This window comes from Gopherus evgoodei, chromosome 3, assembly GCF_007399415.2.
Source record: "Gopherus evgoodei ecotype Sinaloan lineage chromosome 3, rGopEvg1_v1.p, whole genome shotgun sequence".
NCBI classification, from domain to species: Eukaryota; Metazoa; Chordata; order Testudines; family Testudinidae; genus Gopherus; species Gopherus evgoodei.
Genome location: NC_044324.1, coordinates 167,379,927 through 167,395,021, shown reverse-complemented (window position 1 = coordinate 167,395,021; position 15,095 = coordinate 167,379,927). Strand labels below are relative to the sequence as shown.

The 15,095-nt window shown below is 46.9% G+C and overlaps 1 protein-coding gene across 1 annotated transcript in view; it reads left to right on the top strand.

Annotated features, from left to right (window-relative positions):
• The window catches only part of ALK (ALK receptor tyrosine kinase), a 638,118-nt gene that overhangs the window by 489,596 nt on the left and 133,427 nt on the right, over window positions 1–15,095 (top strand). Inside the window, exon 8 of the mRNA XM_030557349.1 lies at window positions 2,397–2,497. Coding sequence (XP_030413209.1) covers window positions 2,397–2,497 — 101 coding nt within the window. The remainder of the gene's footprint in view (window positions 1–2,396; window positions 2,498–15,095) is intronic.

Below are 15,095 nucleotides of genomic sequence, written 5' to 3'. Positions count from 1 at the left end.
GACCCAGCCCGCTCTGCTTGGGCTGCACTCCAAGGCCCCGCCAGCTCTTCTCTGCCCCCGCCCTGCCCACCGTTCTGCTCTCTCCTGATAGATCATAGGCCAGTCACAGGCTCCTCTCTGCCCTCTGGCCACAGCTGGGGCTGAGAGAGCAGGAGCCCTGTGCGCCTGGCTGAGGCTGCTGGCCTGCCCCTAGCTCCACGCTGCCAGGGGCTGACCCCTTTCCCCAAGCTCCCCGTGCTGCAGAGGCTGCCCCCGCCCCGATCCCTTCTCTCTCCCTGAGCCCCGTGCAGCCAGGGGCTGTCCCACCTCTCTCCGACCCCTCTCCCCTCCTCAAGCTCGCTGGGAGGCGTGCCAGGGCTGCTCACCCCTTCTCCCCAAACCCTTCTTCCCCTCCCCGAGCTCTGCATGCTGCTGCCAAGACTGGAGCTGATCCCTCCCCCACCCCAGCTCCCCACACCACTGCCAGGAGCTGGGCCTGACACCCTACCCACATCACTGCCAGGGGCTGGGGCTGGACCCTAACCCCCCCAAGCTCCATTCTACCTGGGGCTGACCCCCCAAGCCCTGCTGCCTTTTGGTAAACTGGGCATTTGTTTGTTTGTTCTTGACGAGTGATCAGTTGGCAAGAGCAAATGGAATAAATGCCCGTTTTTGTCAAAAAGTCAGGATGACTGGGACAGAGCTTAAAAAGGGAACTGTCCCAGCCTAAAGGGGATGTATGGTCATCCGTCTCCAGGCAAGTGGGGTCCTGAGGGAGTCTGGCCAAGGCAGGGGCAGCCCTGACCTGGCTAACTGTGCCACTTCCAGAGGCCAGAGTGATTCCCTGTCCTGCACTGGACTGGCCCCAGCCGTGCTGCCAGCTCAGCCTGGCAGATGCCATCACCTTCCAGCGGAGCCGATGAGTGTGGCCAGGGGGCAGGGTGTGAGGTAAGTGGGTCCTCCGGAGGTGGGGGGCAAAATCAAGACAGGGGGTGGGGGGCAATAGGAGCCCATAGAAAAAAGCCCCAAATATCGGACTGTTCCTATAAAATCGGTGACATCTGGTCACCCTAGAGTGGGGTGCTGTGTAGTTGTAGTGGGGGGGGCTGTGGGGAAGTGCCTTGAGCAGTAGTGGTGCGGCTGTGTGGGGGGATGCTGGCCAGTGGGGGGGTCTGAGTGGGGTGCTGTGAAGTTGTGGGGGGTGGGCTGTGGGGAAGTGCATTGGGCAGTAGTGGTGCAGCTGTGTGGGGGAGTGCTGGCCAGTGCAGGGGTCTGAGTGAGATGCTGTGTAGTCGTGGTGCTGGACTGTGGGGAAGTGTATTGGGCAGTAGTGGTGCAGCTGTGGGGGGGAGGGTGCTGGGCAGGGGTGGTGGTATGCAGGCTGTTGTGCATTTGCGGTGGAGGGTCTGTGGGGGGGGCTGCTGGGCATAGCAACTCCGGGGGACGCTGGGCATAGGGAGTTGGGGGGCTGTGTGGCATGACATGGGCCCACCCCCGAGGGGAAAGGGCACGCTGGCAGCACAGGGCTGGGTGGGCCAGTGTGTGCCTGGCAATTGCTGGTTTGTATACAGTGCCCTTGCACTGGGCTGAACGGAGCGGGCCCAGCCCCACCATGCCATGCCCCAATGCCCCTGGCTGGCCCCTTGCTCTGGGGACCAACCTCCCCACGCCATGCTCCTTTGCCCCCCAGGGGGGCCCACAAATATGTTTGGCACCGGGCCCACACCATACAGGCAGGGTTCAGTGCAATCTAATCTCCCCTCTTTTGTAGATACTGCAGACGCAAGGCAGGGGGAGCAAAGCTTATGTAGAAGTTTGCAACCGCTGTATTGTCAGCATTTTGGACCCACTGATCATTCCCACAGCCTCAGCCTTCTCTAGCTCTGTGCAGAGAGAGCAAAGAATTTCCCTTTGCATTTTCCTCTACTCCCTGTGCCCTCTGCAAGAAAATATCTGGTTTCCAGTTTCTCCTGCAGTCCTTGTTAGACATTTAGCCTAAAGGAACAGACTGAGGTCCAACTACATTGCTATTAATCTGATATTTTTCACCAGCACGAAGAGTCACTTACAATTAAATTTTTAACAAATTGCATTTTGTTGTGATCCAGCAAAGAAAATGAATCCTAAATTACGCATAAGCAGAAAAATAATGTGTGTGAAGAAGGTAGACAGATCACTTAAATATGTTTCCCGAATAGGGCCCTAGAGTATGTGAAGCTGTACTGACTGCATCCAAACTAAATTGAAAAATGCCTTTTGTCATATGTTATCCCCCTGAAACAGGGACCAGTTAACATAATTGGAACCAAGACTAGGTAAGGTTCTTACAGGAATGTTCTGGATGACCTTTTACAAAACCTTGCTTCAGAGATTAGTGACAAGAGCATGTCTGCTCTTCTCTTTTGTGTTTTATCTAGGCTCTGCGCTCTTGCTGAGCACCAGTAAGGTCCCAGTGGCAGAAACGATCATCGTGACCAGCGCTGTGTTTCCAGCTCCAATTAGGAATTCTCCCTGTGAGGCAAGTCCTAAAGTCTCTTCTTTCTCCCACAATCTTTTCCAAACTTGGTTTTCAAATACCACTACTGGCAGGTCATCCAAATCTCCCATTTGGAGGCTCAGATTGGCACACAGACATGCAAATGCCCATTTGGTGCAGCTGTGTGCAGCGTTGAGTACCCAGGCGTGAGATCGGAATGCTCTCTTCAAGCACCCACAAACTGGACTCTATGAAAAATGAAGCTTGACTAGTTTACATTGTGGATGTAACCTAGTATAATGTATTTACATTAATGCATTGATCAGCCAGTGCTTTGTTAATACAGAGAGGAAGGGCTATATTGTGGCTTTAGTAGCCAAAGTAAAAACAAGAAGGGAGATAGAGAAGTGCACTGTGCCAGCAGCACTACCCAAAGACATTCTGCCTTCAGCAATCAGAGGCAGCTGTAGTGATGCATATGCATTAGGAGTGTGTTCAGGACTGGCTTCTAATCTAATCAGAAGGTGCAGCATGCACTTTCCTAATCACCATCCAGTATTCAGGCCACCAGGGCTTTATCATGTCCCACCCAAATCCCGCCACTTCTTGCTTAGGACCTGTTCTTGTAAGTGCTGAAGTTAACAGAAGTTGAGGTTGCTCCACACTTCAGAACTGAGCCCTTGCTCAAATGAAAGTAGCATTGACTTCGGTGGGAAACTTTCCTGAGCCAAGAGTGACTGAGAACTGCAGGATTTTGTCACGCAGGAATAACTAGCATTTTTGAGTGAATTGTGTGTAACCTCAAATTGTGGTTTAGATAATGACACATCCAAGGGATGTGTGTAGATTAGACACATCACATGAACCATGATCTGCACCCATATAGTGCATGATAGCAGTAGTGGTATTTATTTATTGTTCTATACCTTTAACAGTAGTTAATGATTTTGGGTGCCACACACAGTGAGACACCAAAGAAAAGGTTCTGATTTTCCGAGGTTTTGGCACTCTACTTTTGGAAAATCAGGCTCCTTTAAAGTATCTCAGGCTGGTCACCCAAAAATCTGGGTGTCATAACCTTAGTCCCAGATTTGGACCTTAGCGTCCAAATTATGGGGGTTAGCATGAAAACCTCCAAGCTTAGCTACCAGCTTGGACCTGGTACTTGCTGCCACCACCCCAAAAAATTAGAGTGTTTGGGGCACTCTGGTCCCCCTGAAAAACCTTCCCTGGGGACCCCAAGACCCAAATCCCTTGAGTCTCACAACAAAGGGAAATAATTCTTTTTCCCTTCCCCCCTCCAGGTGCTCCTGGAGAGATACACAGACACAAGCTCTGTGAATCCAAACAGAGTGACTCCCCCTCTCCGTTTCCAGTCCTGGAAACAAAGCACTTTCCTCTTCACCAGAGGAAATGCAAAATCAGGCTAGCAAATTCAACACACACAGAGATCTCCCCTGATTTCTTCCTCCCACCAATTCCCTGGTGAGTACAGACTCAATTTCCCTGAAGTAAAGAAAACTCCAACAGGTCTTAAAAGAAAGCTTTATATAAAAAGAAAGAAAAATACATACAAATGGTCTCTCTGTATTAAGGTGATACAATACAGGGTCAATTGCTTAAAAGAATATTGAATAAACAGCCTTATTCAAAAAGAATACAAATCAAAGCATTCCAGCACTTATATTCATGCAAATACCAAAGAAAAGAAACCATATAACTTACTATCTGGTCTCTTTGTCCTTACACTTAGAAACAGAAGATTAGAAAACAGAACTACTTCTCCAAAGCTCAGAGAAAGCAGGCAGACAGAAAACAAAGACTCAGACACAAACTTCCCTCCACCCAAAGTTGAAAAAATCCGGTTTCCTGATTGGTCCTCTGGTCAGGTGCTTCAGGTGAAAGAGACATTAACCCTTGGCTATCTGTTTATGACACGGGGACACCCACAATCACTTGCCATGTTTGAAAATACATATCATTCTGTATTTGTTAAGCACTGACAATGTACTAAGTACTGTGTAAGACATAAAACAAAGACTGTGTGCTCCAGGCCCTTTACAGAAAGGAGGAAGACAGGATGTTCTGGGACATTTCAGAAGGGATACTTTAAAATAAGGGGTTTTCTTTGGTTTAATGTTTGATTTGGTTCACTTCTTAAAGGCATCTTATTTCATGCAGAGAAATGAATGCTACTTTGTTCCCTGCAAGCTCTCGCACTCTTACTTTTGTAGGAGACTCCTTCTGCCTTTTCTTCCCCCATTCAAAGACATGCACAGGATCAGAATATTTAAAGACCTCATTTTGTCATGAACCAGCAAGAGTAAATATTTTTCATAATCTGCCTGCTGCAGGAAGCTGGGCGAATCATTTCTCAATATGTATAATTTTTTTCCTTGAGCCTACGAGAGTGCAAATAATTAAACTTGCTGCTAAGGGGAAGCTACCATCTATTTTATCTGCTCACATTCTATCCCACCTCCATTACTTCTCTTGACACTTACAAGGCAGCCGGACACACGCAGCATTGCAGCTGCTGGTAATAAAGAGTGAAAGAGTTTGGCGAGGGGGTTTGTCTCTTGGCTTTTTAAATAGTGTAAAGCCTCTGTTCTCAACACGTCCCTGGGAGCTTCACATTCTATTTTACTGGAACAATCTTTCTGCAATCAGAATAATTTAGTGCCACTTCTCAGCCTAACATAAGGAGAGGAAGGAGACCTTCCCTCCTGTTTATCTTGCCTATAGGTACAAATGATTTTTCTGATAATGGAGTTATAGTCAGAAAAGTGGCTGTGAAAATAACGTAATGCATTTCCTATGTATTCCCTCTCCGTCACTTCTCAATGGGGCTGGCTCGAGTTCAGGCATTAGAGATAAATTGTTCTACCTGTCAGTGTTAATAGCATGTCACAACCAGGCTGGATTCTTTGGCAACTAGAATTTCACTGACAAATGTATTCATGATACATGAGGGACAATAGATCCCAGAAAACTCTCATGGAGTCTTGCTTGCTCCCGCAGGCAGTGCAGCCCAAACTCATGCTCACTTTCCCATTGCCAGTGCAGCTCAAATTCCAGAGTCCTGCTTGCTCTCCCTCTACTGTGCTCACTCTGCGGGCATGGCTACACTTGCAGTTGTAGAGCCCTTTGTGTTAAACCAGTTTTCATAGAGCACCATGGGAAAGCGCTGCAGTCTGTCCACACTGACAGCTTCAAGCGCACAGGCGTAGCCACATTGGCAGCACTTGCAGTGGCATTGGGAGCAGTGCATTATGGGCAGTTATCCCACAGAGCACTTCTTCCCATTCTGGTGCTGCGGCTTGTGGGAAGGGGGTATGGGGCATTCTGGGTCCTGTCCCAATGCCCCATGATGCAGCACTTCACATCCCAGCAATCCCTCTGTATCCATCCACATTTGGCACCATCGTTCGACGTTTTTTGTGCTGCGCGCTCTGTCTTCCCTTTTTGGTCTGCGCGAACGGAACCCAAACTGTGGAGGAATATGCTAATGAGTCTTGCCAGCATGTCATGTTCGGCAGTCGAGATACTCCTTAACATCCAAACTGACAGTGAGAACTCCGACGATGATATCAAGTCACGTAACGCATACAACATAAAATTGCTTGTGGCATTCACGGACATGTTCACCACCATGGAACACCACTTTTGGGCTTGGGAAACAAGCACTGAATGGTGGGATCATGTTGTCCTGCAACTCTGGGATGATGAGCAGTGGCTGCAGAACTTTCAGATGAGAAAAGCCACTTTCATGGGACTGTGTGCTGAGCCTCACCCCCACCCTGCGGTGCAAGGACACGAGATTGAGAGCTGCCCTGCTGGTGGAGAAGTGGGTGGCTATTGCAGTCCGGAAGCTGGCAACTCCAAACAGCTACCGATCAGTCACTAACCAGTTTGGAGAGGCAAAGTCGACCATTGGAATCATGTTGATGCAAGTTTGTAGGGCCATTAATCACATCCTGCTCAGAAGAACCTTGACTCTGGGTAACATGCTCGACATTGTGGCTGGCTTGGCACAAATGGGTTTCCGTAATTGCAAAGGGGCGATAGATGGAACATGTATTCCAATTCTGACACCAGCCCACCTAGCCTCCAAGTACATTGATCGGAAGGGATATTTCTCTATGATTCTCCAGGCACTTATGGATCACTGTGGGCGTTTGATTGATATTAATGCAGGCTAGCCCAGAAAGGTGCATGACGCACCCATCTTTTGGAACACTGGCCTGTTCAGGAAGCTGCAAGCGGGGACTTTTTTCCCAGATCAGAAGATCACTGTAGGGGAAGTTGAAATGCCCATTGTGATCCTTGGAGACCTCACTTACTCTTTAATGCCATGCCTCATGAAACCCTACACAGGGAACCTTGACATCAGCAAGGAGCAGTTCAACAACAGGCTGAGCTGGTGCAGAATGACTGTGGAGTGTGCTTTTGGCTGTTTAAGGGGCCACTGGCACTCTCTCTATGGTAAGCTGGACTTGGCCAATGACACCATCCCCACAGTTATATCTGTGTGGTGTACCCTCCATAACATTTGTGAAGGGAAGGATGAAAGATTCACTCCGGTATGGAACTTGGAGGTTCAACACTTAGAGGCTGAATTTGAACCGCTAGAGAGCAGGGCTATTAGAGGGGCCCAATGTGGGGCTGCAAGGATTAGGGATGCTTTGAGGGAGCAATTTGAGTCTGAAAGCCACCAGTAATGTCTGGTGCCCTGCACGGCAGTGAAGTGCAGTGATTCCAATGTTTGTAGGAACCTGTGTTTGCTACGCTGACTTGCAGTGCCTGTTGCTTTCCTGGGCTAAGGTAGCTTTTACTTTATGCAATAATAAAGAATGTTTTCAGAGCAAAAAAAATCCATTTATTGAAAAGAAAATTCATTTATTAAAAAGAAACACAACTGCTTGGGAAACAGAAAGGGCAAGGGGGTGGGGTGGAAAACAGTACAGTCACAGGTTTGTGTATGTCCTGTTATCATATTCAGCCTTCCTGTCTGGAGTGCTGTGCAATGAGCGCTGCACTTCAGGATGGCTATACTGCATGGTGATGGAGGCTGAGTGCAGTGGGTAAGGGTCGTAGTTTTCAGGGTGAGGTGGTGAAGCTACAGGTGCTGGAGAAGCTGTTGACAGTAAGAACCCAGATGTTGGGGAAAGTGGATTGGAGGTGACATGGGGGCACAAGGGAAAGAGTTTTGGGACAAGGGCTGCAGGGGAGGCAGGCGCACTAGTGCTCCACCTGCATGGCTACGAGCACCTGGATAGAGTCTTCTTGGCACTCCATGATGCTTATCAGCCAATCCGTGCTTTGCTGCCAGAGCACCGCGCCTTTGTGCCAGCGCTCCTCATTCTGCTGGTAGATTCTCCTTTCTCTCTCCCTCCACTCCTGCACTTTTCGATTCTCGTTAAGTGATTGCTGCATTACTTCATGCAGCAGGTCTTCTTTGCTTCTATGTGATCTTTTGCTGATTCTTTGCAGCCTCTCAGCCGGTGATGTGATAGATATCTGATATCTCAAGGTTGCATCTGTAAAGGTAAAATGCAACACTTAAGAGAGGCAGCATTGTTCACACTAGACAGAGCAATGATTCCCCTGTACTTAAGGAGAGCAAGCACAGTCTACACAGTACCATAATTTGCTTGTCTCAAAACGAGCGCACGTAACCCACATGAGCCCCAAAATGGTGAATAAGCACAGGGGCAAGGGGGACCGATTGTTTCAGGGCTGTACTGCCCTCTGGGTTTCTGTGCCAACAGCGGCAGGGGGCCTCTACACTGAACATTGTCCTCACATTTGCCACAGGAATTCGTCCTGGAAGATATCTCACTGCTGAGGGTGACCTGGGAAGCAAGGGAGAGTCTTCTACTACAATGCTGCTTCTGCCCTGGCCCGTATGCATCTTGCCTGTGTGTAGCAATGGTCCCCCCACCCCTCATGGCACAGTGGCACGAACATTAGCCTGACTGGAACAAAGACCACAGTGGTTCTCCCAAGATACATTGCCCAAGTTCTGGATGAGACCTTTGAAGAGATCACTGAGGCCGATTACCGTGATGTGAGAGAGCACATCAATGCCCTATTCTGCATCTAGGCATGCATGCAGCCCTAAACATCCTCACTCTAAGAGCCCCCACTGAATAACCTTCCCAAAATAAAAGCCGCTTACCGGGAACCTCCTCTGGTGTTTGTCCTTCCCCAAGCACTTGCCGCCGTAATTGGCTACCTTCCTCCTAGCTTGCAAACAGCTCCTGGCTGCATGCATCTAGGGATTCCAGGGTGTCTTCCTTCTCCTTAGCACCCTCACTTCCATTTTCCTCTTCCTTCTCCTTTTGGCTTGTTGAACTGGGATCTGAAGTGTCCATGGTGGTCCCCGGAGTGGAGGTGGGGTCACCCCCAAGTATCGCGTCCAGCTCTTTGTAGAAATGGCAGATCATGGGGGCAGGACCGGAGCAGCTCTTTGCCTGGTGGGCTTTGCAGTAGGCATTCCGCAGCTCCTTCACTTTAACCCTGCACTGCAGTGCATTCTCGATCATGGTCCCTTTCCATCATGTCCCTTGATATCTGCCTGAAGATATCGGAGTTTCTACGGCTGGAGTGCAGCTGGGACTGGACAGCTTCCTTCCCTCAAACACTGATGAGGTACAGCACTTCACCATTCCTCCATACTGGGGCTTGCTTGGTGTGTGGAGGCATGGTCAGCTGGAAAGATCCTCTGAGAGCACTTCATGCCTGGCTGAGCAAACAGGAAGAGGATTTTCAAAATTCCCAGAGAATTTAAGGGGCAGGTATGGCAGCTGGTCACCTGAGGGCAGGGCAGTAGAGTTCAAAGTGATGACCAGAGTGGCTAGAACAGGCATTATGGGACACTTCTAGAGGCCGATCAGAGCGCATTAACAAACCAAGGTGTCCACACTGGCACCGCGGCACTCCAGCAGGGGCGCATCACATGTTATTCCACTCACCAAAGTGGAGTACCAGGAGCATTCTAGCCACGGAGTCAGAGCACTCTACATGCCTTGCCAATGTGGATGCATTGTGAGTTAGAATGCACTGGGCTGCTTTAATGAGCTAAACTTGTAAGTGTAGCCAAGTCCTATAGTACTGTGCAGTATGAAAAACTTATTCCAGTCCCATAAAGAGACCTGACTTTATCTTACAGGAAGCTGAGGCTGAGTAAGTGGGGCCATTCTCTACAGATAAGCACCCGCTAGTTTAATTGTTCATTTGATTTTGAGCCAAACCTTTGAAGTAGCAAAATGTGTGCTGAGGGACAGTGAGAACAGATTCCCACAATATGCTTCATACTTGTGGTCATGTCTGTAATGTAGTGAGAATCCTTTTCTGAGGCTATTTTGGCACCTCCCCTGGAGGTAGAAGCTGGAAGCCAAGATTAGGTAATTTTAGGTGCCGGAGTTAATCAAACTTGTTTTAGAAAGTCTGAACTTCCTTTCTACATCCAAACGTGGTCTGTCCAGAGAAGAACTGTGGCACATTGGTGAAGAAGTTTGTGCTGATTTTCCCCCTGCTCCATGGATACAAAGAAGGCTCCATCCTCCAAGGCCATTGATCCAGCTCCTTTCACCAGCACTAAATTCATTTTCAACATGTTTCTTTGATGTGTAAATAAATAATGGGAGGTCCTACTGAATTTGCCAGAGCAGCTGTATTGGAAGCACCAATATTGCATTTCTCTCTTTCTTCCTTGCTCCTGGAGTTTTAAATAAGTTAGGACATATGTTAACACTGACTCTGAATATTTGAGTGTGAAAAATGCTACATGGAGATGTCTCCAGCACTGCTGGCTTTCCTTTAATGTGTTTAATTTTGCAGAACATTGCCCAAATCCTTTCTGATTTTTAGGTGTTATTTTTAAATACCTGCAAGTGGTGAATACACTCTTCATTTTCCCTTTTTTGTTGCTTTCATTTCTGCCTGGTTCCCTGTTTCACTGGTGATCTCCAGTATCTCTGAGATTTCTGAAGGACAAGATGGCTGCCCTGTAATCTAGTAGAGGAATTGTTTCCCCTGTTGATTTTGGTTTTCAGTGAAATGAGGCCACTTTCTCTCTCCCAAGGACAAATGCAACTTGTACTTTCATTTTTGCCCATTATGAAGCCAGAGCACAGAGATGAAATGATGAAAGTTGAGGAGGATTTTAAATAATGATGATGATCCCAGATAAAATGGGGGGGAACCCCAATCAACCCCACTAGAATTGAACAGTCAAAGCAGATGGATTATTATTTTGTCATTTTGATGACCCCCTTTGCTTGCACATCCAACCAACGACTGAAAGCAGAAGTGCCAGCATATTGCAAAAGAAACTATTCTCACCCAGTCACTGGCCTGACCAGAAGCAGAACATTCCATGAATTTCATGATACTTGCATGGTGCTCACAAGAGGCCCAGCACAATTTGTGCTGAGGGCCAAATTGTTATCTTTCTAAAGCTCATAGCTTGAAATGTGCTTCTTTCTATATGTTCCATTTCTAATATACAAAAAAAGTGTCACCATTGCCAAAACGAGCAATGTGATGCTTCTAAAATGCTTCATATTCATGCACAAAAATTGCTAAGATTTTATAGAGCTGTCTCCCCCACATGGGATTATACTCATCTATAGCTGTGTTAAATGTGTTCAGCCTGTAGCTTCAATTTTTGCTTCAGTAAGTCCACTCCACCCTGAGCACGATAAAATTTCTTCTAAGCTTCCTTAATACCTAGCTTCCAGTTAGTGAGCTAGTGTATTCACATCTGAAGGCAACTTTCATGGTTCCCTGCCCACAAAAGAAGAGCCATGGCAACACAGTTGAAATGCAAGAGTCGGCAACTGATTTGTGCAGGACAGCTAACATTCAAGGATACCTGCACAAAACATTGTAGGCAGCAAAAAAACCCTGCCAGCAACTGTCAAAGTCATGCTGCTTTTTCACAATATGTCAACCTCTAGCATGTACTTGGGGCTGAGGTTAGAGGGGGTGTCATCCAATGGGATTAAACTCCTGCAGTTCCAAGGAGAGGCATAGGTAGATTCCTTTCTGTCTGCCTTTGAGCTACTTTTGTTTCTATCTATCTTTATATATCCCTCTTTTCTCCCATTCTTCAACGATCTTTGCTGATGCCAGGGGCTTGCCTCCCTGACTGGTGGAGCCATAATGCTGACAGTGAAGCCCATTGCAGGTTAGAATAGAAAAAGAGGCTGCAACACTCCAGATTGCCATTGAGTCATATTCCCTTTAGCAACCCAGTGCTGTGAGCATGTAGCATTGTCTCTCATGGTCTTCCAGAAGTTTGTTTGGGAACTAGTTTGTACCACAGTCTCGCAGATGTAAGCGAACACAGTCTTGGTAAGGACTGGAGTGACTCTCAATATGTTTGTTTCTTCTACATTTAAGAGGCTAATACATTGCACATGCCTCATGATAAGTAATTCCTGATTGGCCTAGACCAGGGGTTCTCAAACTGGGGGTCAGGTGGCTATTACGTGGGGGGGGGGTCGTGAGCTATCAACCTCTACCCCAAATCCCTCTTTGCCTCCAGCATTTAAAATGGTGTTAAATTAAAAACACTTTTTATATATTTAAAGGCAGGGTAGGGGCCGCACTCAGAAACTTGCTATGTGAAAGGGGTCACAAGTAAAAAAAAGTTTGAGAACCACTGGCCTAGACTTATTTATGGCCTGGCTTTACAAAACCTACCGTCAGTGCTTCTTTTTGTCTTCCTACGTAATCACCCAGGACGTGGTGTTATCAACAGGAATAAATCTTGTGCAATCGCTCAGGTGAAACGCATGTCTATCTTGACCATTTTGAAGGTCTCCCTTGTCTCTGATGAAACTTGTGGAATATCTGATGGCATCCTTTTGCCTGGTGGCCTGTTGTCTGCAATGCAAAATAGTTATCGCTGTTATCTAAGTTTTGCCTTAATATACTAAATTTTAACTAGAGACTTGTTCTTTTAATTCCCCCTAATCCTCTCAGGGCTTTCCATTTACTAAATCAGTGAGGTTGCATATCAGCAGCTAATCTGCATCTAAAGCAGGGCTCCAAAATCCAGAATACAAGGCACCGATGAGCCAATGTCGACCGGAGATAGTTAATTAATTCCTTAATGGTGTTTCTGGCTTCAGAATATTTTGCTGCCAGTCCAGGACACAGGGAGCCATTTGATGCATAATGCAGGGATATGCCACCAAGAGCACAGCTTCAGCTCTTTCAAAATGTGCCACCATTCTATAGTCATCACACATGGAGCCCCATCTGCCATCATTGATGCCTTACTCCATAAAATGATTGCCAGCCTCATTCAGAAGTCTTAACTAGGGCATCCAGCTGATCGTCTGCTCCCTTTCATTTCAGCAGGTGTGAAAGTACCTGGAACATCCTGCTGTGAAGCTTAGAAACCATAAAAATCACAGCCAAAGTTTCCCATTTGAGCACCATGCCAGTCGATTCATTCAGAGCCAGTCCATTACAGTCTGCATGATGCACTTCATCAATGAGTTTCTCTCACATCTGATTCCAACTACTCCTTTCCTTCAAACAGCTGACATGTGCATCCATTCCAATTCACTGACTGCTTCAGTTTTCAGTTTTGCTATAGCCAAAGGCTCTCTCTGTCATCAACTCAGATTCTTTAGACTCTTGTTTCCTGGCTGGTCTCCAGAGAATACAGAGGCTGGAAGGCTCCTGTGGTAGTGTATTGGGCCACTCAAGAGCTTGTGTATCAGCTTGAAACTGTTGTAGTCAGAATGGCACAATGAAGTGGCTTCTCTAGTCCATATGTGAAGTCTCAAAGTATTTTGCAGAGGAACTGGTCTTTGCATCACAAAGATACACTCTTTTCCCCATTATAGATTAAAATCATTGGCTTGCAGGAAAGATTGATCAATTCAGTTTCAAATTCACATCTTTTATTTCATATGCAAAAATATCAACACAGAAGTTTTACTTCTGATGAGCCAAGAAGGAAGTGGTTTACATCACTGCCAAACTCCAATCCAATGGACTGCAAGAGAAAACTATCATTAGAATTTAGTAGTATAATAATGTGCTGTTTATAATCACCTGAGGAAATGCTAAGTACTTCACAGCAGCAGGATCATTTCACCTGATACTAAGATGCAGCAGATGAGAGATGATTGTATTTCACTGGAATGGCAGGCAGCAGGGTTCCTTCAACAGCACACCGACATAAAGCCTCTCTCCTCTGCAGCATCCCTCTCTGAAACATGCATTAGACCTCCAGCAACAGTACAACCAATACACCAGGAGGTGTTACATCCTGCCTTGCTCTAGAGAGCTAAAACTGTCTGGACAGGTGGCAAGCTGAAAACCACTGCATTCTATTGCAAAGCAGGGCCACGCAGAGGATTCAGGGGGTCTGGGGTCTTCGGTGGCCGGGGGCCCCCGCCGCCGAATTGTCACCGAAGAACTGGCACTTTGGCAGTGGGTCCTGGGGGGAAAGGACCACCCGCCGTGGGTCTTTGGGACAGTTCAGCAGCAGGTCCCGGAGCGGAAGGACCCCCTGCCACTGAATTGCCGTGGAAGAAGCCCCAGGGGCCCAGGCCCAGTGGGAGTTTTCTGGGGCCCCTGGAGTGAGTGAAGGACCCCACTCCAGGGGCCCCAAAAAACTCTCATGGGGGCCCCTGTGGGGCCTGGGCCCTGGGGCAAATTGCCCCGCTTGTTCCCTCCCCCCCCAGCGTCCCTGTTGCAAAGAGATGTTTGATTTATGCTACCTTGTCTTCATACTCGTCCCTTCATCCCCATTTGTCTGTTTCATCTGGAACTGGGCAAATAATGTATACGTTGGTTCACTGGTTTCCCACACCTGAAGAAGAGCTCAGTGTAAGTTCAAAAACTTGTCTTTCTCACCAACAGAAGTTGGTCCAATAAAAGATATTACCTCACCCACCTTGTCTCTTTAATATCTTGTGACCAATATAACTACAAAAACACTGCATCCCTTTTGGTTCACTGGCATTTAAAAAAAAATTTTAAAAGTGTTTTGGGTTGAATAAAAATGACATTTTTCAAAATTTAAGTGAATAGAAGAATGGAAAAAAATCTGATTTGAAACATTTTGTTATGTCTAAAAAAACATTTGGTTTCATTTAGAAAAAAATATTTTTAATATTATTGAAACATTTTACATTTTCTGTTTGGTCACAACTAATAGCTAAACTTGACACAAATTCGTGAGTAGCTTTAGCCAACCCAAAACTGCATTTTTGGATGAATAGACTATTCATCCAAAATATTTTGCCCAGCTCTAGTTTAATCCACCTATCACATCTCGTCATATATCTAAGTTGTGAACTCTCTGGAGCCAGGGACTCTGTTCTTGCTATTTTGTCCTACACACTGTACAAAAATGAGTTCCTGATCTTGACTGTACCTCTGGGCATTACTATAGTACAAATTATGGATAATAATTAATAATCTAGCCCGGTGGTGTGCTGCAACTGGCCTATAACCATGGCTCAGATCACTTTGTGACATCATCCCATTGGATATCATCACAGAATAGGAGATAGCCACAACATCCCCTGAGATGAATGCACAGGGTCTAACTGATCACTGCATGTGGGATCAAGAAGGAATTTCTCCCCAAGTCAGATTGGCA